Below are 21,367 nucleotides of genomic sequence, written 5' to 3' on the forward strand. Positions count from 1 at the left end.
GAATCCACTTAAGAGCCCTCCTCCCCCACCAAGGTAGGTGAGTTTTTCAGATGATTACATGTGAAATAATGGAGTAGTAATAACCAGCCAAATTATTATTCCTTTTATGGATAAGGTAAGCTTTTTAATTTTTTTTTTTAAGATTTTATTTGAGAGAGAGAGCAGAGCGAGAGAGCGAGCACACAAGGCGGGGGCAGAAAGAGAGCGAGAAGCAGGCTCCCCCCGCCCCCCCCCCGCCCCCAACCCCCTGCTTGAGCTGGGAGCCAGGCGGGGCTCATCCCAGGGTCCTGGGATCACCACCTGAGCTAAAGGCACACGCTTAACGGACCAAGCCACCCATTGTGTAAGCTTTCACAATGAGGTAAGATTTTTGAAATCCGCCAGTAATAACTGGCAAGTGGTGTTTGATGATTCTTTCAATGACATCAACTTAAAAACCTATGAATTATTATTTGTTTTCTCACTGCCAAGTCCACCAACAATGACTAACGGTGCAGCGCTGCATGCCCTCATACTCTTGGACCTCAAACCAAATATCCCTGTAACTATAATTTGTAAACACCCGATATTTCGTATTCAGATTTGCCAAACACCTTGTCAGATGAAAACCAGAATACTCGCGAGGCTGCGAAAGCCACCTGCCACACCCCTCCTCTTCTCTATTTTCAAGGTGGTCTTCGGTCTCCCTTATCTGAGGGCAAACTTTTGGCGGAAGCTCAATTAGCTCTAAGTCATGGGAGGCGGAAGCCTGAAGGATCCTTCATCCAGTGCCCAGGCGCCCTTTCCTCTCTCTCTGTCTCTCTCTCCCTCTCTCCCTCTTAACCTGACTTTTGATCCTGAGAGGGAGAGTGCGGCCGCGTACGTCTCCACAGCCCTCTGAATTTAGGACAGCTTTATCCCGCATTGTAGTCATTCACTCCCTCCCGTGTTCGTATTTCTCCCAGCTGGTTTTACTGCCTCGAAAAAGTTTTTCGCCATTAATTGGTTGCGGGAAGCCCGGCCGGAACCTCCCTCACCCGCCACCCCACACAGCCAGGAAACCTTGGACCGCCTCGCGCCACCCCAAACTCACGAGAAATCATTCCATTCCCAGCGACCAATCAGCGCTCCGCACGCTGCCGCGCCAGCCAATCCAACCAAACACACGTTGCCCCGGCCAATTTAGGCCAGAAGCTCTTCGGCTGCACCCGGTCTAGCAGGGGACTTGGCTGGGTGATTGGTCCTCTTTCCCTGAAGGGCTTGTGTCTTCCCATTGGCTGCGAGCGGGGCGGCCCGTCACCCATTGGCTTCTGCTGGCCCCGATGGGTGGGGAAACTTGGGGAGTTCTGGAGCCTCAGTGTCGCCGAAAGCTGGGTGTCTGGCACGCGCGGGAGCGCCTACTCGCTTACCACGCCTCGTTCATCTCAGGTAGCCGTGGGTGCAGGCGCGGAGCTGCGGCGGAAGTGAGGCGGCCTGGAGGGAGGGCGTCGGGGGCGTCGGGGAAGCCCTTGCGGGGTGCGTTTTCCCCCGAGCGGCTCCGGCGAGCGGGGCGGGGGAGGCAGGTGGGGAGGTCGGGGGGTGGCGGACGCGGCGTCCCGGCGGGTGCAGACTTCGCCCGCCATCCGCGGAAGGATTCCGGGGCTTGCACCTCGCCTCTCTGCACCGCTCACCAGTTTAAGGACTTGGATGTCTACGAGGCGTCAGTTTCTGCATCCGTTAAGTGGGGAAAGAGTAGTTATAACCTTGCTTCGGCCAGGGTGAAGATTCACTAAGGTGGCGTTCCTTGAGGGGCGCAGTGCTTCCTGGTTCGTAGTAAATGCACTGACGACGCACGGTCCCTCCCATCTTCCCACAGCAAGCGTTGGCTGAGGTGATATTGATAAGAGGCAGCGTTTTCTAGGTTTACTCTCTTCTAGCTTCTGTCCTAAATGTATTAACTCATGTAACTCCTCAATAAATCAGTGTTACCGTTATCCCTAATATGCAGTTAAGAAAGGTTACCTGAGCTATTTTGGGATCCGGAGCCAGGACAAAATGACAGATGGAGTGTGATGTCAGATTTTTTATGTAAAGTCTCTTACAGCTTGTGAGCAACTTCCGGTGTTTTACAGAAGAGACTTTGAGACTCTGAGGGCAGAAGTCCTGAGTTGGAATTCTGTCTGACTCCTTCACTTATTAGCTGTGTGATCTCCAAGTGACTTAATTTCTTTGTTGTTACTATCTCTGCAAAATAAGGATAATAGGATCAGCTTTGAAGGTTGTGAATTGTGTTGAATGAAATAATACAGTTTAACGTGGCCAGAAAGACTGATCACGTAGTAGATGATCAATAAATGTTAGCTATTATATTAAAAAAAGAATTAGAGCATTAGGAGCTCAAACATGCACTCAGACTTAAAGGTGAAATATCATTAGAATTTAATATTAGAATTAATATGTTTCATGTTTAAAATAGAACCAATGGCCATCTCCCTGTAATGTAAATTTGTTGAAAATTTGAGATGTATTGGCCAAAGACTATGGTGCTGATAGATGGCCACAAGACAATTTCTGACTTTGGCAGGCTGCTGCCTCTACAATGGTAACCACTGTCCACACTAGTGATCATTCTGAAGACATGAGTATAGAAAACATGAACAAAAGGAAAAAAAATTTAAAAAGAGAATAAAGTAAGGGGGAGAAAATGAAGGTGGACATTACTGAGAACTGAATAATAGGACTGTCAAAAGTATATGGCCTTTTTGAAGGAGCTGCTAGATTCTGATATGATTAAATGGTAATCATTCTCTGAAATGTAAGTGATTGAGTTGGAGAGTTTCCTGATATAGGTCAAGAAAGGGAATGAAAGAATTAGTAAGAGGGAGTCCAGAATAGTATTTAAAACATTTTCCAGGGAGCCTCAGTGACTCAGTTGGTTAAGTGTTTGCCTTCTGCTCAGGTCATGATCCCAGGGTCCGGGGATGGAGTCCTGCATCCGGTTCCCTGCTCAGTGGGGAGTCTGCTTCTCTCTTTACCCCTTTCCTGTGCTTGTGATCTCTCTCTCTCACAAATAAATATATAAAATCTTAAAAAAAAAAAAAAAAAACCAAAACAAAACAAAAAAACCCAACATTCTCCTTACATTCTCCATAGGTGGAGACTGCAGTAGAGCATATTGTATGATTTCCTTTCAATTAATGGGAGTACTCTGTTTTATTAGGAGAGCATCAAGACCTTGATAATAACCCCAATACTGCTTGCTCCCCAATTCTGGAATATATTTCCAAAGATATGTCACACTTGCCCACATACAGATAGTTTAGACAGTAATCATTATTCTCTTTTGGACTTAATCTTGATGAAAAAAATCCATACAAGAATGAACTGCCTGGTTAAATACTTCATTGGGCTAAAGAGCTCTCTGAGTTTACACTTGTTTCTTCTCCTTTTTTCCTATCTCCTACTCCACTACTCTTAAAAGAGGCTTATTAATAATTTTTAATGTTTTAGCTTTGTTTTAATTCAGAGTTTATTTAAAGGGTGGAATAAGTCAACTTTGAGAACAAAACCTGGATTGCATCCATTTCTGAAGTTCTAGGACTTGGTAGATACTAGATGCTTGGTAAATAAAATAGTAGACTTCCTTGAGAAATTGCTGTATTTAATTATGGCAGTGGAATTTTTAGTCATCCAAAAGCTTAAGGATGATTGGTGTAAACAGGCTCTTCTTTGATACTTTGAGGCCTTCCATAAGTGAGCCTAGTAGCTCACTGTCTACCTATTTTTCCTACTTTTATTTACTGGGTTCCTACTGCATGCCAGACATAGGAGTATAACATTGACTAAGTCACATTTACTGCCACAAAAGTTTTATAGTTAAATTGGAAAAGATGATAAGTGAATAAGTACAGAGTTGTTTTGAGAAACATTGGTGGGGTCAGGGGAAGCTAACCTAGTCTTTAGGGGAGTCCAAGAAAGAAGAGTAGAAATTAGGCAGTGACGCTCAGCCAGATCACAAAAGGGCCCATAAGCCATTTCAAGGAGTTTGGACTTCATAGTGATCAGTAAGAGGGAGTGATTACTAAGGTAAGCATCTTAAAGATCCAGATTCTCATCTTTATAGGTAGTTTTTATTGCTTACACTTGTGTAATGGATTTATACAAAGATAACATCGTCTGTGATAATAGCATTTTTACATTTCATCTTTGATGAAATATCTTACCTATCAACCACAGGAACCTGGCAGGCAACCTTTGGATTTAAAGAATACTGTTTAATCATAATGATCCTAGCAATAGATAAGTTAGCTTTTCAAGTCTTCTCTAAGAATTTGTGCTAGTTTATAACATATCCTTGATTAAGGTCATTGTACCAGCTATCAAGTTGGCAGTCTCTTGAGGAGAAATGGGATACTTTCCTGACTGCCACACTGCTTGAATGATCTTAATCGATGGGTGGATTCTATATTTATTATATATTTTGCATCACTTACATCACTTACATAGATCCTAAATTCTATTTTATTGAATTTTCTGTATATACTTTCCCATGTTTCCCATATTTGGCGATATACCACCCCCAAATATGCCATTTTGGAATAAGGATTATTTTGAACTGAAGGCAATTCAGCAGCAAATGCAGAAAGAGCTGTTTTCCCTCCCTCTACTACTTAAAAGTAGAGCATAAATTTCCCTTTGTGAAGGTCTTCCCTCTCCTCTCCTATACTAAGAAGAGAACAACTCATCACTGGAGGTAGAGCTGGCACCAGGATTGTCTGAACAAACAACCTTTACTACAATAACCTTTCTTTTCTACTAACTTTCTCATAATTCACCACCCTTAGAAGCCCAAATCCCTTTTCTTTGTCTTGTCACTTTTCCACAAGTTATTACCTTTTGTTAGAATGGGGTATAAGCCCTAAGTCTAAGTGCTTTTTTTTGAGTCTCCATTTCCTTCTTTTTTGTGAAGGCCTCTATGTATATAAAAAATGAAATATTAACAGCAAATAAAATTTGTGTGTCTTCTGTACTGTTAATATACCTTCTTTCAGTTTAATTTGCAGGTCCCAGAGACAGAACCTAAGAGAATAGAGAAAAAGGTTTTTTTCTTCCCCTACATTTCTGTATCATCTTGTTTATCATTTTTAATAGCTTGTATGCTTTATTCTACGCTATTTAAATACTGACTACAATAGTGATTTATTTCTGTCATCTTTAGTTTTTAGATAGTGTTTTTCAACCCTGGCTGAATAACAAAATGATCGGCGAGGCTTTTTATAGAACCTAGATTTTTGGGGCCTACTCCACTGAATCACACTATCTGGCAATGGGACCTGATATCTAACATCTAAAAACAGTGTCACAAAAAGCCCAGAGGCAGATAGAAGTTAAAATGGTAAAGACAAATCTTATTCAAGAACTATTGAAATAGGGGAAAAGATAACTCAGTATAGAATTGTACCCTGTCCGGAAATGCTTGGGTGGCTCAGATGGTTAAGCCTCCAACTCTTGGTTTTGGCTCAGGTCATGATGTTGTAGTCATGGGGATCTAGCCCTTTGTCAGGCTCCATGCTCAGCATGGAGTCTGCTTTGGATATTCTCTCTCCCTCTGCTACCCACCCTGCTCTCTCTCAAATAAATAAACAAAATCCTAAAAAAAAAAAGAAAGAAAGAAAGAAAATTACATTCCATTCTGAATACAACAAAGACAGTGGGGATTTGTAGCCAAGGAGCAGAATAGGTGTCAATGGATAGGAAATTGCTAAGAGGAAACATTAGGGGTAAGGGTTCTCGCTAAATTGACTTAGGATTCTTGCTGAATGCAGAGCAGCATGATGAGATCAAGGGTAGGATGAGGAATTTTTGAGGGTGTTTCAGTAAGCTAGCTCAGCAGATTTCTTGCTAAAACTGAACTTAGGAAGCCAAGGATAAGCCCAAGAACAAGGCCTGGTCAAAAAGAGGACTCAGAAGAGTCCTCTGAGGAAGGGAAGGGAATCTTTGTCAACAGCTACAACTACTACAAAATATGACAAAGGGGATTCTGATGTATGCATCTGTAGGTGAGAATTACAGCCTTTTTCACATAGAAGTTTGAGGCTTGACATTTCATTTAGGTCTTTTCTTGATTTCCTATTTAGTAGTAACTTGATGGTTCTGTAAATCATGCAGCTTTTCCCCAGAAGCTTTTTCTGTATTCTTTTACTGGAGTGCACCAAGGAACCTAAAGTACACAAAATCAAGACCAAATAATTCTTGCTTTGAAGTGAACACACTTCACCAAATATTAAGGGCCTTTTGTGTTCCAGGCAATGTTTTAGTAGGTAGGAATATTGTGCTAAACAAGGCAGTCAAAGGCTCATGCTCTATTAGGTAGGAATGTGATGGTAAAAGGGTAGAATACAGTATACCAATAAAAAAAAAAACAAGCTAATTTTAGATTATGATAAGCACTGTGAAGAAAATAAAAGAAGGATGTAATGGAGACTTGGAGATGGCTTTATTAAGATAGGTTTAAAGTGAAATTGTCATTTCAAGTTGTTATTAGTCATGCTCAGATTTGGGATCTAATAATCCAGGCAGAGGAAATAGCAAGAACAAAGCCCAGAGTCAGTGACAAGGTTGGCCTATTTGAGGGGCAGAAAGAAAATAAGTAGGACAATAATATTCTAGGCAATGAGACCTGGTGGTGTGAATAGGAATCTCTTAATTTCTTTTAAGGGTGATTCCGAGGCTTTGTCTTTGAGTCACTGGCTCAATTCCATTTTATTTATTTATTTATTTATTTATTTATTTATTTATTTTTAAGATTTTATTTATTTCTTTGATAGAGATCACAAGTAGGCAGAGAGGCAGGCAGAGAGAGAGGAGGAAGCAGGCTCCCCGCTGAGCAGAGAGCCCCATGTGGGGCTCAATCCCAGGACCCTGGGATCAGGACCTGAGCCAAAGGCAGAGGCTTTAACCCACTGAGCCACCCAGGCGCCCCTCAGTTCCATTTTAAAAGGAAATGGTTGAGGGGTGCCTGGGCAGCTCAGTGGGCTAAGCCTCTGCCTTCAATTCGGGTCATGATCTCTGGGTCCTGGGATTGAGCCCCACTTCGGGCTCTTTGCTCCGTGGGGAGCCTGTTTCCCCCTCTCTCTTCTACCTTTCTCTCTGCCTACTTCTGATCTCTCTCTCTGTCAAATAAATAAATAAAATCTTTAAAATAAAAAAAGAAAGAAAGAAATGGTTGTGGCCTAGGTGGCTCAGTCAGTTCAGTATCTGACCCTTGATCTCAACTCAGATCCTGATTTTAGAGTCCTGAGTTCAAGCCCCGTGTTGGGCTCTATGCTGGGTGTGGAGCCCATATTAAAAAATAAATAAATAAAAATAAAGTAAAATACAAGTAAATTGTTAAGATGGGGAAGACTGAGTAAAATTAAGGGAAGCCTAGGGTGATAGCCATTAGAATGAAGCTCTAACTAGGCTTCTGGATCTGAGACTTTGGAGTCCTGTTTCTCTGCCCATTTCCCCTTTTCTCCAGTCTTTCCATATTTCAGACTCAAGATAACCAGAGTTTTTACATGCTTGCATGTTGATCAGAGGCTCCCAGAGCAATTAGTCCAAAAGAAACCTGCAAAACCTGCATGGACTTTTCTAACCCAGCCTAAGAAGTCATGCAGTCACAGACTACCTCTTGAGGGGAAGTATCAAGAATTTGCAGCAATGTTTTAAAACTGTCACATTACAGAAGGCTTCATTATATTGTTTATTATCTTTAAGGTTAAAAATCATCTCGGGTGCCTCGGTGGCTCAGTGGGTTAAAGGCTCTGCCTTCGGCTCAGGTCATGATCCTGGGGTCCTGGGATCGAGCCCCATGTCAGGCTCTCTGCTTAGCAGGGAGTCTGCTTCCCTTGCTTTCTCTCTGCCTGCCTCTCTGCCTGCTTATGATCTCTGTCTGTCAAATAAATAAATAAAGTCTTTAAATAAAAGGTCAACAATCATTTCTTTTTAGAAACAATGTTGAAAAGTAGCTTATCTTTGGAATTAGGTACAATATAGTGCTGTTCTTTTTTTATATGGTTAAAATTATTGCCTTAAAATTATGAACCATTTGTTTATATGGTACTGATCGTTCTAAAAGTCTTCATATGACTTCCTTATGCAGATACCTTACTAAATCTTACAGCATCAAATGAAATAAAATATTGAAAATGGTGCAGTTCTTCAGACTTTTAAACTTGTTCAGAATTCTGTAACCCTAACCTGAAAGAATGTGTGAACAGGTTTCTAGTTGTTCTTGTCATTAATTTTCTAGAATGAGTCCTAAATTTGTTGGTTGTTAAGTTAAAAAATTTAATGCCTGAAACTCCAAAGAATTTGTAAAAGAATTTATTCCTTGTGTATTTATTATTGTAGTTTGGAAACAGCAGTATTTTTTCTTTAAGTCATCTAGAATTCTAAAATGTATTTCTTTTTATTATATTCCTTTTGAAAGGGAATGAGGATTGTAGTTTTTTTTTTTTTTGAAGATTTTATTTATTTATTTGACAGACAGAGATCACAAATAGGCAGAGAAGCTGGCAGAGAGAGAAGGGGAAGCAGGCTCCCCGCTGAGCAGAGAGCCCGTTGCAGGGCTCAATCCCAGGATCCTGGGATCATGACCTGAGCTGAAGGCAGAGGCTTTAACCCACTGAGCCACCCAGGCGCCCCTGTAGTTTATTTTTATGTGAGTAATTTTAGTAACTTTAAATGTGTGATGCTCATCCTTGGCTTGGTGTTACTCATCTTGGGAACTTTTAGGGGAAAAAAAAAAAACCTATGCCCTAGCCCTACTCTCAGAGATTCTGATTAGTTGATTGGGAGTGGGATTCAGGTATAAGTATCTTTTATGGCTCCCCAGTTGATTCACTTATGAAGCCAGATTTGAGACTCAGTGATCTATTGCTTCAAATTGTGGTATTTGCTGATGCTAATCTTTGTCTTTGTAACAGAAGAAAAAAAATGGAAGGCCTGCCTGATGCTACTGCTTTTGCCACTAGACTTAAGAACACTCTCATACAGTATCATAGCATTGAAGATGATAAGTGGCGAGTTGCCAAGAAAACGGTAAATTATTTAAATTACCTCTTATGGTATTTATCTTTTATCCAGTGAGTTGGTTGATGACTTTCAAAATGCTAAAGGAAAATGGGGACCATACTTTGGGTGGATGGCAGGATAAATAATTAAGCTAATAAAACTGGTGGTTTGACATCTACCAAGGCAAAACAGTAATCCTCTACTGCTTTCATTACTTCTTTAGATATTGGACATGAGAATAGACTGGCAACAGGAGCCTAAAGAATAGCTTCTAAAGTCAACATATAAAATGTAACAGGTATTGATAGTTTGAAATAGTTTCAGATACTTCAACAAGCCTGTGAGGGTGGCCAATTATTATTCTTTTCTATTGGTATAACTGGTCCAAACTATCACGTGGCTGCATGTTGACAGAGCCAACCCTGGAACCCAGGACTCTTCAGTGTAGTACTCTAGCTAGTCTGATATTCAGAATTTCTTGGGAAATAATTAGAAAAAAGATGGACGGATGAATTCAAGGTAGCACTGTCATTATGGATGTGAATTGTTTGATTTTAAAAAAGATACAAGCAAGTTCAGAATGAAATATTTACCATTCCTCTTGTCTTGGGCCAAATGTGTCCGTAACGGTAAATAGATAAGATTAGAGTGAGCAAATAATAATGGCTGGTGAGGATCTTAACAAGGTTTGCATCTCATTAAGTGACTGAAAAATCTCTTTCGGACGTCTGTACTTCAAGCAAAATGTGAAGAACTTTAGGATACAGAAGAAATTCGAATATGGATCAATTGATGGTATAAGTGACTTTTATGTATCTCTAAATGCAAAGACTGATGCTGTAGAATTTGAAATTGTCAGTTTTATATCCAGAGTTCCACCTAAGTAATGATTTATGCCCTTAAACTATTTTTTTATTTTTCTAGAAAGATGTAACAATTTGGAGAAAACCTTCAGAAGAATTTAATGGATACCTGTAAGTAAACTCTTGTAGTTTTAGGTAGCTCTTAAGACATTGCCAGACTTCATATATATATAAATGATCACTAAATCATCATTGCCACTAAAATTTGGCTTTTAAAGATTTTAAACTTTCTGAGAAGCATATCACGAATTTAAAGACTTTAAAGTGTCCATATTCCTTGTGGACTGAGTTGGTAGTAAGGGAAATCATAAATAATGATATCAAATAGCCAATAAAAATCTTAATTTCTTAGCATAGTGTATAAACCTTTCTAGTATTCTTCTATATTTACTCAGTGCTATAGCATACTTGAAGAATTTATCTTAGGGCCACCTGGGTGGCTCAGTTGGTTGAGTGGCTGTCTTTGGCAAAGGTCATGATCCCGGGATCCTGGAATCAAGTCCTGCATTGGCTCCCTGCTCAGCAAGGAGTCTGTTTCTCCCTTCTCTCTGCTGCTGCTGCTTCTTGTGCTTGCTAAATAAATAAAATCTTAAAAAAAAAAAAAAGAATTTGTCTTAAAGAAATCATAAGGAAGTTAATAAATACATATCTCTTTCATCACAGCATTACTTATAATATTAAAAATTACAAACAACTTGAATAATCAATAGTCATAAAATGGTTAAATTTTGAAACATGATATTTTACACTCTTTAAAAACTGTGTTTTCAAATATTAGTTTAAAACACAAGAAAATCCTCAAGATGTAAAATGAGTAAAGCAGGATATGAAACTGCATGTAGCAGAATTGTGAGTTGACTTTAATTTTTATATATTAGAATGTTTTTACTTAACACCAAATACATACCTCTAGATGCCTGTTTTATAGGTGATTTCTATTTCCATTTTTGATATTTGTATATAGGTGAACACGAATTTATGCTTTTTACCAGAAAATTAATATTGTTTTTTAAAGCCAGTAGAGACTGTTGCCTTGTATAATTGGAGTGGAATGTTTATATCTTTGGGACTCTCAGTCCTTTTAAAAATGAAACTGTGGGTTCCACTTACTGTATGTTCTCAAATATAATACCAAAGATAGCATTTCCAGAAAGATGAGTTATACAATATTTATGATGAGGGTGAGGAAACTAGAGTTGTGGATTAAGCATTGTAAGCAAGTGTGAAGTTAATCCTTTAGATCACTGATTGGCAGTGGGGGTTGAAAAGCACAAAATGTGCCCAGGGAGCATAATGCTTGGTAATTTGAGAGGACTTCATTGAAGGCTTACTTAGTGTATGAACCGAGCTTTAAAGGAAGAATGGGTTGTTTCTTAGGGAACGAAGGACTGATTCATATTCCAGGCAGAGGGGATTGCATCTATTACATAAACACAGATGGGAAACACTCTAAGGAGTTTGTTTAGGAAAGTAGAAGTGATGTTTGTATAGCTGGAGCATAAAGTATGAGGGTAGGGAGAGCATATGTCTATAGGATTTTTGAATTCTGAAGTAAGGAATTCAATATTGTGCTTACCTTTGCTCAATCCTTACTCCCACCGCCCAGGTCCTCAAAGATTTTGAACTTAATCTGGTAGCACTGTGAAAAATGGAAATGATTGCATGGAGAGTTTAGAGAAGAGGTCTTACACTCAGAGTCTATGGCTAGCTTCTTGAAGTTTCCTCGAGATCATAAACATAATTTTGTATCAATGTTATATTCCTGGGAAGAGATCTTTGGTTTTTTGGTTTTTGGTTTTTGTTTTTGTTTTCAGAAGCTTAAAGAGATGTGGTCCAAAGAGCTAGAAATGGTTGCAGTGTTGAGCTGGACACAGAGTGCCCAAACTCAGGACATAGTATGGGAGTCGAAAAGAGGAAGTGAATGTGAAAGGGATCTAGTGGTGGTGGTGGTGATAATAACTAACATTCATTGAGAGCCAGATATTGTTCTAAGCACTTTACATTTACGAAGTCATTTTGATAAAACATGGTGACTTTTGTTCTGACTTTTGAAATAGGATCAAGAGAAAAAGAACTGTTAAAAGTTGAATCCCAGATGTCTAATTTGGGATTCATTTTTGTTGCCCTATTCCCACCCTCCACCCCAAGTCAGAGAACACAGGAGGGAAGATCAGATTTAGGATGGGGGAGATCATGTAAGTTTGAGCTGGAAATACTTACAAAATGAGAAAACAGCTTCAGATGCTTTAAAAAAACTTTTAAAAAGACCTGCCCAAAATGTTGCTGATATAGTTAAAGCTAATCTATCTCTCCATTTCTTCTTTTTTCTTTCCTCCCCAGAGGTAATTACTATCTCAAAGTGTGTATTCCTTTTTTATGCTTTGACCACATATGTGTGTGTGTGTGTTTCCTTTAGTAATTTGCTTTTGATTTTTTTCCATTTAATACAGTGTTTTCTTCAGGATTTAGCCAGGTTGTTACATTTGGATCTATTCTTTCACGTTCATATGAAAATGTATTTACCTGTGTTTGTAAATTTTTAGGTTGTTGACAATTCTTCCTTATAAAATAACAGTGCTATAGTAAACTTCTTTAGTGTATGTCTCCTTCAACACATGTGTGATTTTCTTTGGGTATGCTTCATTCAACTACACTAGACATTGCAAATTATTTGCTCTCTAACGTGGTGGTAGCGGTTTGAGAGCTCTCATTCCCTTCCATTCAACACTTGTTATGTTTTTACTCTGCCAATTTCAGGGGTATGAGACCGGATCTTGTTAGTATTTACTTGAGTACAAGTGAAGTTGAGCATCTTTCCTTAATTTATTGATATTTCTGGTCAATCTTAACATATCTTTTGTACTTATTTTCTTTTTCTCATTGGTTTATAGGAATTAATTATGTATACTATAGAATAATTATGTCTGTTTATATGTGTTACACATTCGTTCTTCCAGTCTATGGCTGGTTTTTGAAGAAAATTACTTACACTGTCATTTGTAGTATGCAAATTTTTAATTTTAACTGTCCTGTATTATTTGTATTTTTGTTTGTTTTATGTATTTAAGAACTCCCCCTGTATCCTAAGGTCACAAAGATGTATTTTTCTCAAAGCTTTAAATTTTATGTAGTGGTCTTTAGTCTGTCTGGAAGTAATTGTTTTGAAAGGTGTCAAATAGTGATTCAGTTTTTAATTTCTCTATTAGTATAAGTATTGAATCAAAGTGCCATTTATGGAATAATACATCCTTTCCCCACTGATACATAATGCCACCTCTAAAATATGTCAAGTTCTGATATTATTCATGAGTCATTCTTCTGTGTGCTATTCCTGGATGACCTATTTTGCTGTTCCTGTAAAAAAGTTTTTGAAAGTCAGAGTAAAAATATGTGTATACTAGTAACATCTTAGAGCCTGAGAAAAGAATTGCATACAGGATAAATGAAGCACGAGTGTTGTATGGACTGTTTTCAGTTACACTGTAACATGAAGGTACTTTCCTATGTTCATTTAATTTAGACTTCAGATCACTTGTTAGATTTGAGGGCAAAGAGTACATTCTGATAAAATAATTGATATAACTTACCAGAAAAACTTTTGGGATTTACTCCCTTTATAAAAATTTTATTAACTTTTCCTTTTTTTGAAGTTAGCTCTGAACTATGAGGACATACTGAAATTTTTCTTTCTAACAGCATCTGACCTTAATATTTTTTCTCCAGTTTCAAAGCCCAAGGTGTTATAGAAGACAGCGTCAATAGTGTCATAGACCATATACGCCCAGGTCCCTGTCGTTTGGATTGGGATAGCTTAATGACTTCAATGGATATTTTGGAACACTTTGAGGAGGTATTTATTGAGAAACATTACTTCAGATTTTGTGTGTGTGCCTGTAAGAGAGAGCATGTGAGTGTGAGTATGGGCACCCACTTGTATTCATTGATTGGAGAGTAAGTAATCATGGCAGAAATCTCAAAGGGGAATCCTTGCTGCCTTTTAAAAAGCTTGAGCTTTCTCATATTAACTAATGAGTATTAGTCAGAACTGAGTTTGTTTTCCACAGTAGCGCTACCCTTGCTGCTTAAGAAAACTGCCAGCATCTTTAATTATAAAACTGAACTTGAGGGGCGCCTGGGTGGCTTAGTGGGTTGAGCCTTTGCCTTTGGCTCAGGTCATGATCCCAGGGTTCCTGGGATGGATTCCGCATTGGGCTTTCTGCTCAGCAGGGAGCCTGCTTCCCCTTCTCTCTCTGCTTGCTGCTCTGCCTACTTGTGATCTCCCTCTGTCAAATAAATAAGTAAAATCTGAAATCTAAAATTCTAAAGACAACACCATCATATGCAGGTTTCTAGGTAATCATATGTAGTTTTTCCCACTAATGTTAAGCCAAAATCAAAGACCAAAGATAAAAATGCAACCTTAGGCATTAGAGGATGATGTAACCAAAGTGGTTTTTTTTTTTTCTATTTGTTTCTATTTTTCTATTTTTGTTAATTCATTCTTCCCATGTTTGAATTTCTTTATTGAAACATTTGGTGTTTTAGTCCAGATATTTGTGGATTTGATGCTAAACACCTGTAGTCTACACCACTTACTTCCATGTTGAATACCATATAGGATACAAAGCCACTGCATTGAGTTAGAGATTTGATACTGGGTAACTTACCTCTTTGTATTTTGGTCATATACCTTATTCATGCCCATAAAATGGCAGTGAGATTTAGAATAGAGATCAAAACCTGTCAGCATTGCTGTAAGAATTATTATTATTTTTTCGTGTGTGTGTGTGGTTCAGTCTTTTTTTTTTTTTAATTTATTTTTTATTTTCAGCATAACAGTATTCATTATTTTTTGCACCACACCCAGGGCTCCATGCAATCCGTGCCCTCTATAATACCCACCACCTGGTACCCCGACCTCCCACCCCCCGCCCCTTCAAAACCCTCAGATTGTTTTTCAGAGTCCATAGTCTCTCATGGTTCACCTCCCCTTCCAATTTCCCCCTACTACCTTCTCCTCTCTAACTCCCCATGTCCTCCATGCTATTTGTTATGCTCCACAAATAAGTGAAACCATATGATAATTGACTCTCTCTGCTTGACTTATTTCACTCAGCATAATCTCTTGCAGTCCTGTCCATGTTGCTACAAAAGTTGGGTATTCGTCCTTTCTGATGGAGGCATAATACTCCATAGTGTATATGGACCACATCTTCCTTATCCATTAGTCCACTGAAGGGCATCTTGGTTCTTTCCACAGTTTGGCAACCATGGCCATTGCTGCTATAAACATTGGGGTACAGATGGCCCTTCTTTTCACGACATCTGTATCTTTGGGGTAAATACCCAGGAGTGCAATGGCAGGGTCATAGGGAAGTTCTATTTTTAATTTCTTGAGGAATCTCCACACTGTTCTCCAAAGAGGCTGCACCAACTTGCATTCCCACCAACAGTGTAAGAGGGTTCCCCTTTCTCCACATCCCCTCCAACACATGTTGTTTCCTGTTTTGTTAATTTTGGCCATTCTAACTTGTGTAAGGTGATATCTCAATGTGTTTTTAATTTGAATCTCCCTGAGGGCTAATGATGATGAACATTTTTTCATGTGTCTGATAGCCATTTGTATGTCTTCATTGGAGAAGTGTCTGTCCATATCTTCTGCCCATTTTTTGATGTGATTGTCTGTTTTGTGTGTGTTGAATTTGAGGAGTTCATTATAGATCCTGGATATCAATCTTTTGTCTGTACTGTTACTTGCAAATATCTTTTCCCATTCCATGGGTTGCCTCTTTGTTTTCTTGACTGTTTCCTTGGCTGTGCAGAAGCTTTTTGATTTTGATGAAGTCCCAAAAGTTCATCTTTGCTTTTGTTTCCTTTGCCTTTGGAGACATATCTTGAAAGAAGTTGCTGTGGCTGATATCGAAGAGATTACTGCCTATGTTCTCCTCTAGGATTCTGATGGATTCCTGTCTCATGTTGAGGTCTTTAATCCATTTTGAGTTTATCTTTGTGTACGGTGTAAGAGAATGGTCGAGTTTCATTCTTCTACATATAGCTGCCCAGTTTTCCCAGCACCATTTATTGAAGAGACTGTCTTTTTTCCACTGTATATTTTTTCCTGTTTTGTCGAAGATTATTTGACCATAGAGTTGGGGGTCCATATCTGGGCTCTCTACTCTGTTCCACTGGTCTATGTGTCTGTTTTTATGCCAGTACCATGCTGTCTTGGTGATCTCAGCTTTGTAGTAAAGCTTGAAATCAGGTAACGTGATGCCCCCCGTTTTATTTTTGTTTTTCAACATTTCCTTAGCGATTCGTGGTCTCTTCTGATTCCATACAAATTTTAGGATTATTTGCTCCAGCTCTTTGAAGAATACAGGTAGAATTTTGGTCAGAATAGCATTAAAAGTATAGATTACTCTAGGCAGTATAGACATTTTAACAATGTTTATTCTTCCGATCCAAGAGCATGGAATGGTCTTCCATCTTTTTGTGTCTTCTTCAATTTCTTTCATGAGTGTTCTGTAGTTCCTCGAGTTCAGATCCTTTACCTCTTTGGTTAGGTTTATTCCCAGGTATCTTATGGTTCTTGGTGCTATAGTAAATGGAATTGATTCTCTGATTTCTCTTTCTGTATTTTCATTATTAGTGTATAAGAAAGCCACTGATTTCTGTACATTGACTTTGTATCCTGCCACATTGCTGAATTGCTGTATGAGTTCTAGTAGTTTGGGGGTGGAGTCTTTTGTGTTTTCCATATAAAGAATCATGTCATCTGCAAAGAGAGAGAGTAAGCTTCTTCATTACCAATTTGGATACCTTTTATTTCCCTTTGTTGTCTGATTGCTGTTGCTAGGACTTCTAATACTATGTTGAAATAGAGTGGCGAGAGTGGGCATCCTTGTCATGATCCTGATCTCAACGGGAAGGCTGCAAGCTTTTTCCCATTGAGGATGATATTTGCTGTGGGTCTTTCATAGATAGATTTGATGAAGTTCAGGAATGTTCCCTCTGTCCCTATACTTTGAAGCGTTTTAATCAGGAACGGATGCTGGATTTTGTCAGATGCTTTTTCTGCATCAATTCAGAGGACCATGTGGTTCTTCTCTCTTCTCTTATTAATGTGTTCTATCACATTGATGGATTTGCGAATGTTGAACTATCCTTGTAGCCCAGGGATGAATCCCACCTGGTCATGGTGGATAATCTTTTTAATGTGCTGTTGGATGTAAGAATTATTATTAATAATAATTATAAATACATTTTAAATTAATCTTAGTTTTTTACTAAGGGTTAAGTTATGATATATGAGTTCATATATATTTCCTAAGTAGTAATACCTGTTACCTGTTCTCTTTCAGAATTGCTGTGTGATGCGTTACACTACCGCTGGTCAGCTTTGGAATATAATTTCCCCAAGAGAGTTTGTTGATTTCTCCTACACTGTGGGTTATGAAGAAGGGCTTTTGTCCTGTGGTAATGATCTCAAAACTCTATGATATCTTTTCATTTGTTTTAAATATTTGAGGTTTCTTGGCTGGATGTTTCTATGTGAGATATATTTTCAGCCTTCACACTTATTTTATACTAAGCTTTGCAATTGCTACATCATAGGAATTAAAATAACAATATCAAGAAGGGTTTTGAAATCTTTCTGGTAAGTTTTTATTCTCAGTTATGTGGTATCCTCCAGGTCACCACTGAGAAATATGAATCACATGCCTGCCTCTGAGAAAGGGTTGTAGTAAATAGATTAAATCACTCTCAGAAAACAGCTTCTTGGTCATATACATAACACACTGGTATGTGTTAGAATATTTTTCCTTCCTTGAGCTATGTAATAAATATTTTTCTTCTAAAAATGAAGAATACTGGGCACCTGGGTGGCTCAGTGGGTTAAGCCTCTGCATTCAGCTCAGGTCATGATCTCAGGGTCCTGGGATCAAGCCCCACATTGGGCTGTCTGCTCAGCAGGGGGCCTGCTTCCCTTACCACCCCCCCTGCCTGCCTCTCTTCCTACTTGTGATCTCTATCAAATAAATAAATAAAAATCTTACAGAGAAAAAGAATAATAATAGAAAAAAGGAATAATAGAAGGCTCCTGCTTTCTAAAATATATCTATAGGGAAATCAGTCTTTTTCTGTGTATAGTATATACTTGAGTTGGCAGTTTTAGGTAAATATCTACTTGTTTACTCTTAACCAGCCAGTACCAAAGTTGGATGTAGTAATGTCTTTAGGGAGTAGTGGTGGTACTGTCGTTTTGATTTTGGGCACCTTGAGGCCTTGCTGCTACAGCCAAGATTCATAGTTTCCAAGGAGTTACCAAGATGACATAATGTTACCTATTCTGATGGGATTAGAACTTTCCCCATTACCTCTAGCCCTCTGCCAGAATTCTACTTGGTAATTATCTTTTTCATTCTTCCATGGTCACTCTTGGGGCTTAGTTTTCATCTACATGGATAAGAAGAAAAAATATTTAAACAGGAAATCTGAAAATATTGTTTAATGAGAGTTGTAGACTATTTATAGTCTATTTACTATTTACCGTCACTGCCATTAATGGTGTTATTTTAAAATTTCCTTGTAGGGCTAAGTGTTGACTGGAATGAAAAGAGACCAGAATTTATTCGTGGCTATAACCATCCCTGTGGTTGGTTTTGTGTTCCGCTTAAAGACAGTCCACACCAGAGTCTTTTGACAGGCTACATTCAGACGGATCTGCGCGGGATGATTCCTCAGTCTGCGGTAGATACAGCCATGGCCAGCACTTTAATCAACTTCTATGGTGATTTACAAAAAGCCCTACAAAAGGCATAATACGTTTAAACTTGTAGTACGATAGTCCCCCCGAATCAACTTTTTCTCTCAGCTTCATGGCCTGTGAAAATCATCCTTTCCTTTCTTCTATGTAGCCTGTAGGAAAATTTGGTATTATTTGCTGGCTTATTTTATTCCTAAAGTAAATAGTTACCGAAGAGGGGGCATTTCCATTTTGTTAGGCGGTGCTTTGCATGGTGTTTGATACAGCAGTGTGTCTAAGCAGGGAGAGTCTTACAGACGTCCATGAGGAAGTAGTATACTTCTTTGACCTGAACTCTTAAGAAACTGAATATTGCCTCAGTATGAATATTTTGGCTACTTGGAAATTAGAGAAAGCACAAACTTTATGCTGTTAGTTAAAAATCATCTGTTTTAGAGATTTAAGAATATTTTCTAAGTTTTAACTATTTTTTGGAAGTTATATATTAATGCTTTACTTTTGGTATGCTCTGTGAGTTTGCCAATATCTTGGACTGAAAAAAGGTTCTTTATATTTTATAAAGGTGAGCTTCATTGTCAGGTGACTTGTACTACTTTAAGTATTAAAAAAAGAAGAAAAAGAATAGATACAGTAAGAATAGATACAATTCAAATACAATTGTTTTGATACCTAGACAACATTATTTTGTGGATATCTTTAAAAATGTATTTGTGTCTTTCTGTGCATTTATTTTGGAAGGTCTAAAAAGCATTTATGCATGAATAAAATGTACAAAAAACCTATGTGCTGGGGACACCACAGTGATTGGATTGTGTGAACTGGCTGGTGGTATCCTATATTCAACAGCAAATTGTCTAGAAAGCAAATTCAGTGAGAGTTTTATTCACGTTTCATTTTGTTGTTTGTTTTTTTCTTAAGATAAGTCCTCGAGAAATAGCTTTTAATTCTGTGAAGTATCAGATATTCTGTAGGAAAATAATCACATTTTCAGTCTTATTTGATCCATGTTCACGTTTCAGTTTTAAAGTATCACTCACCTCATAAAGTATTTCTAACTACATCATAAACATTCACAGTTGTGACATAACTTCAGTCTGGAACTTTAACAAATACATTCATAGATTTTTCCACATGCCTGGATGAGTCATTGTAGACCTAGCATGCACTATATTAGGTCCCTTGCTTCTGTGGCGGCCTTAAATGAACGTTCCTGAATGATTTTAACATTTCAGATGATTCTTTGGCTTTTGAATAATCACCTGATTTACTTCTTAAATGAGACCTTGAGGCAACTCAGTATATCCATGCAAATGTTTGTATTTATATTTGTGTTTGGGCACATGTCTTGAAATCTATCTTCCTGTTCAGTGTGAATTCTTTATGTGGTACTAACTGTAACCATTGTTTTGTTTCTTCTTCTTTTTCTTCATTAATATAAGTTTTTTTTTAATATTCTAGTATTCTGTTTTGGTGAAATGCCAATGGATGTCCAATTATAGGGTGCCCAGACTGTGTGAGGCATTTGCGGTAAGATTGCCTGAGCTGGGTACCCCTAAAGCAAATAAATTGTCCCCTCAGCGACTCTAACATTCTCTCTTTTTCAACTTATACCTCAATTAGTGATCACATAATCTACTGTTGAATTAGATCCATTGCACTTAAAAGGACCCTCATGGGGGCACTTGGGTGGCTCAGTGGGTTAAGCCTCTGCCTTTGGTTCGGGTCATGGTCGCAGGGTCCTGGGATTGAGCCCCACATCGGGCTCTCTGCTCAGCAGGGAGCCTGCTTCCCTGACCCCGACCTCTCTCTGCCTGCCTCTCTGCCTACTTGCAATCTCTCTCTCTCTCTCTCTGTCAAATAAATAAATAAGATCTTTAAAAAAAAAAAAAAAAAAAAAGGACCCTCATGGAAAAAATCTGTTGCAATATTGAGTTGTATGATAGATTGAAAATAATATTTGAATCACCAGAAATTTATATGCAGTTTCTAGATTGCACTTTAGATCTGCTGGGCTCTAGTTGGCACTTTTTTTTTTTAAAAACAGCTTTATTGAGGTATAATTTACAGCTATACAACTTAACTGGCTTGAAGTATATAATCCAGTGATTTGAATACATTTATAGTTGTGCGGTCATCACCACAATCCAATTTTAGAACATTTCTATCAACCAGAAAGACCCTTTCTGCCTGTTTGCTGACTCATCTCTAACCAAAGTTTAGCACACTTGCCAATATACAGAAGATGAAAAAGATTAGAGCAGGTTTTATCTGGTTTTGTTTTTAAGCGTAGAGGCATAATAGGTTAAATATGTTATCTCAAATACCATAATTATACAAAAATTTAATGATACGGGTTATGATTAATATTAACATGTAATTGAGTCTGCTGTTTCTGTAGCAGTGCTATAGAACAGAACAATAATGTGAGCCATTTACTATGTAATTTAAAATTTCCTAGTAGTCACATTAAAAAGATAAAAAGAAAATGCTGGTGTTAATTTTAATAATATAGTTTATTTAGCTCCATAGATCCCAAATATTACCATTTCACCATGTAATCAATGTAAACAATTATTAAGGTAGTTCCTACTATTCTTCTGTACTAATTCTTTGAATCTGTTGTGTATTTTACTAATTTGGTTTAGCCACATTAAAAGTACATTATCCACATCAGGCCACTGGTCTGCACTGAATAGCACAAACCTGTAGTATATGTACTAAT

General features: G+C 38.2%; 1 protein-coding gene across 3 annotated transcripts; it reads left to right on the forward strand.

Moving 5' to 3' along the window:
• Nucleotides 1–1,193: 1,193 nt before the first annotated feature.
• On the forward strand, nt 1,194–20,232 carry STARD4 (StAR related lipid transfer domain containing 4). 3 transcript variants are annotated; one of them, XM_013060865.2, is made up of 6 exons: nt 1,194–1,407; nt 8,931–9,042; nt 9,940–9,989; nt 13,602–13,728; nt 17,240–17,354; nt 18,472–20,232. In XM_013060865.2, the coding sequence occupies exons 2-6, from the start codon at nt 8,938–8,940 to the stop codon at nt 18,699–18,701; spliced, it is 627 nt and encodes a 208-aa protein (XP_012916319.1). In that variant the 5' UTR covers nt 1,194–1,407; nt 8,931–8,937; the 3' UTR covers nt 18,702–20,232. The 3 variants fall into 3 exon arrangements, with proteins under 3 accessions (XP_012916319.1, XP_012916318.1, XP_044943074.1); XM_013060864.2 differs by having other exon boundaries at nt 1,195–1,407; nt 8,928–9,042; XM_045087139.1 differs by lacking the exon at nt 1,194–1,407 and adding an exon at nt 9,719–9,810 and having other exon boundaries at nt 8,938–9,042.
• Nucleotides 20,233–21,367: the final 1,135 nt, after the last annotated feature.

This window comes from Mustela putorius, unplaced genomic scaffold, assembly GCF_011764305.1.
Source record: "Mustela putorius furo isolate JIRA1106 unplaced genomic scaffold, ASM1176430v1.1 tig00001059_pilon_pilon_pilon, whole genome shotgun sequence".
NCBI lineage: Eukaryota > Metazoa > Chordata > Mammalia > Carnivora > Mustelidae > Mustela > Mustela putorius.

Coding starts and splice junctions, on each gene's coding strand:
- STARD4 (XM_013060865.2), top strand. CDS start 8,938: ATGGAAGGCCTGCCTGATGCTACTGCTTTTGCCACTAGACTTAAGAAC. Junction 9,990..13,601: donor GAAGAATTTAATGGATACCT/GTAAGTAAACTC, acceptor TTTTTTCTCCAG/TTTCAAAGCCCAAGGTGTTA. Junction 13,729..17,239: donor TTTTGGAACACTTTGAGGAG/GTATTTATTGAG, acceptor GTTCTCTTTCAG/AATTGCTGTGTGATGCGTTA.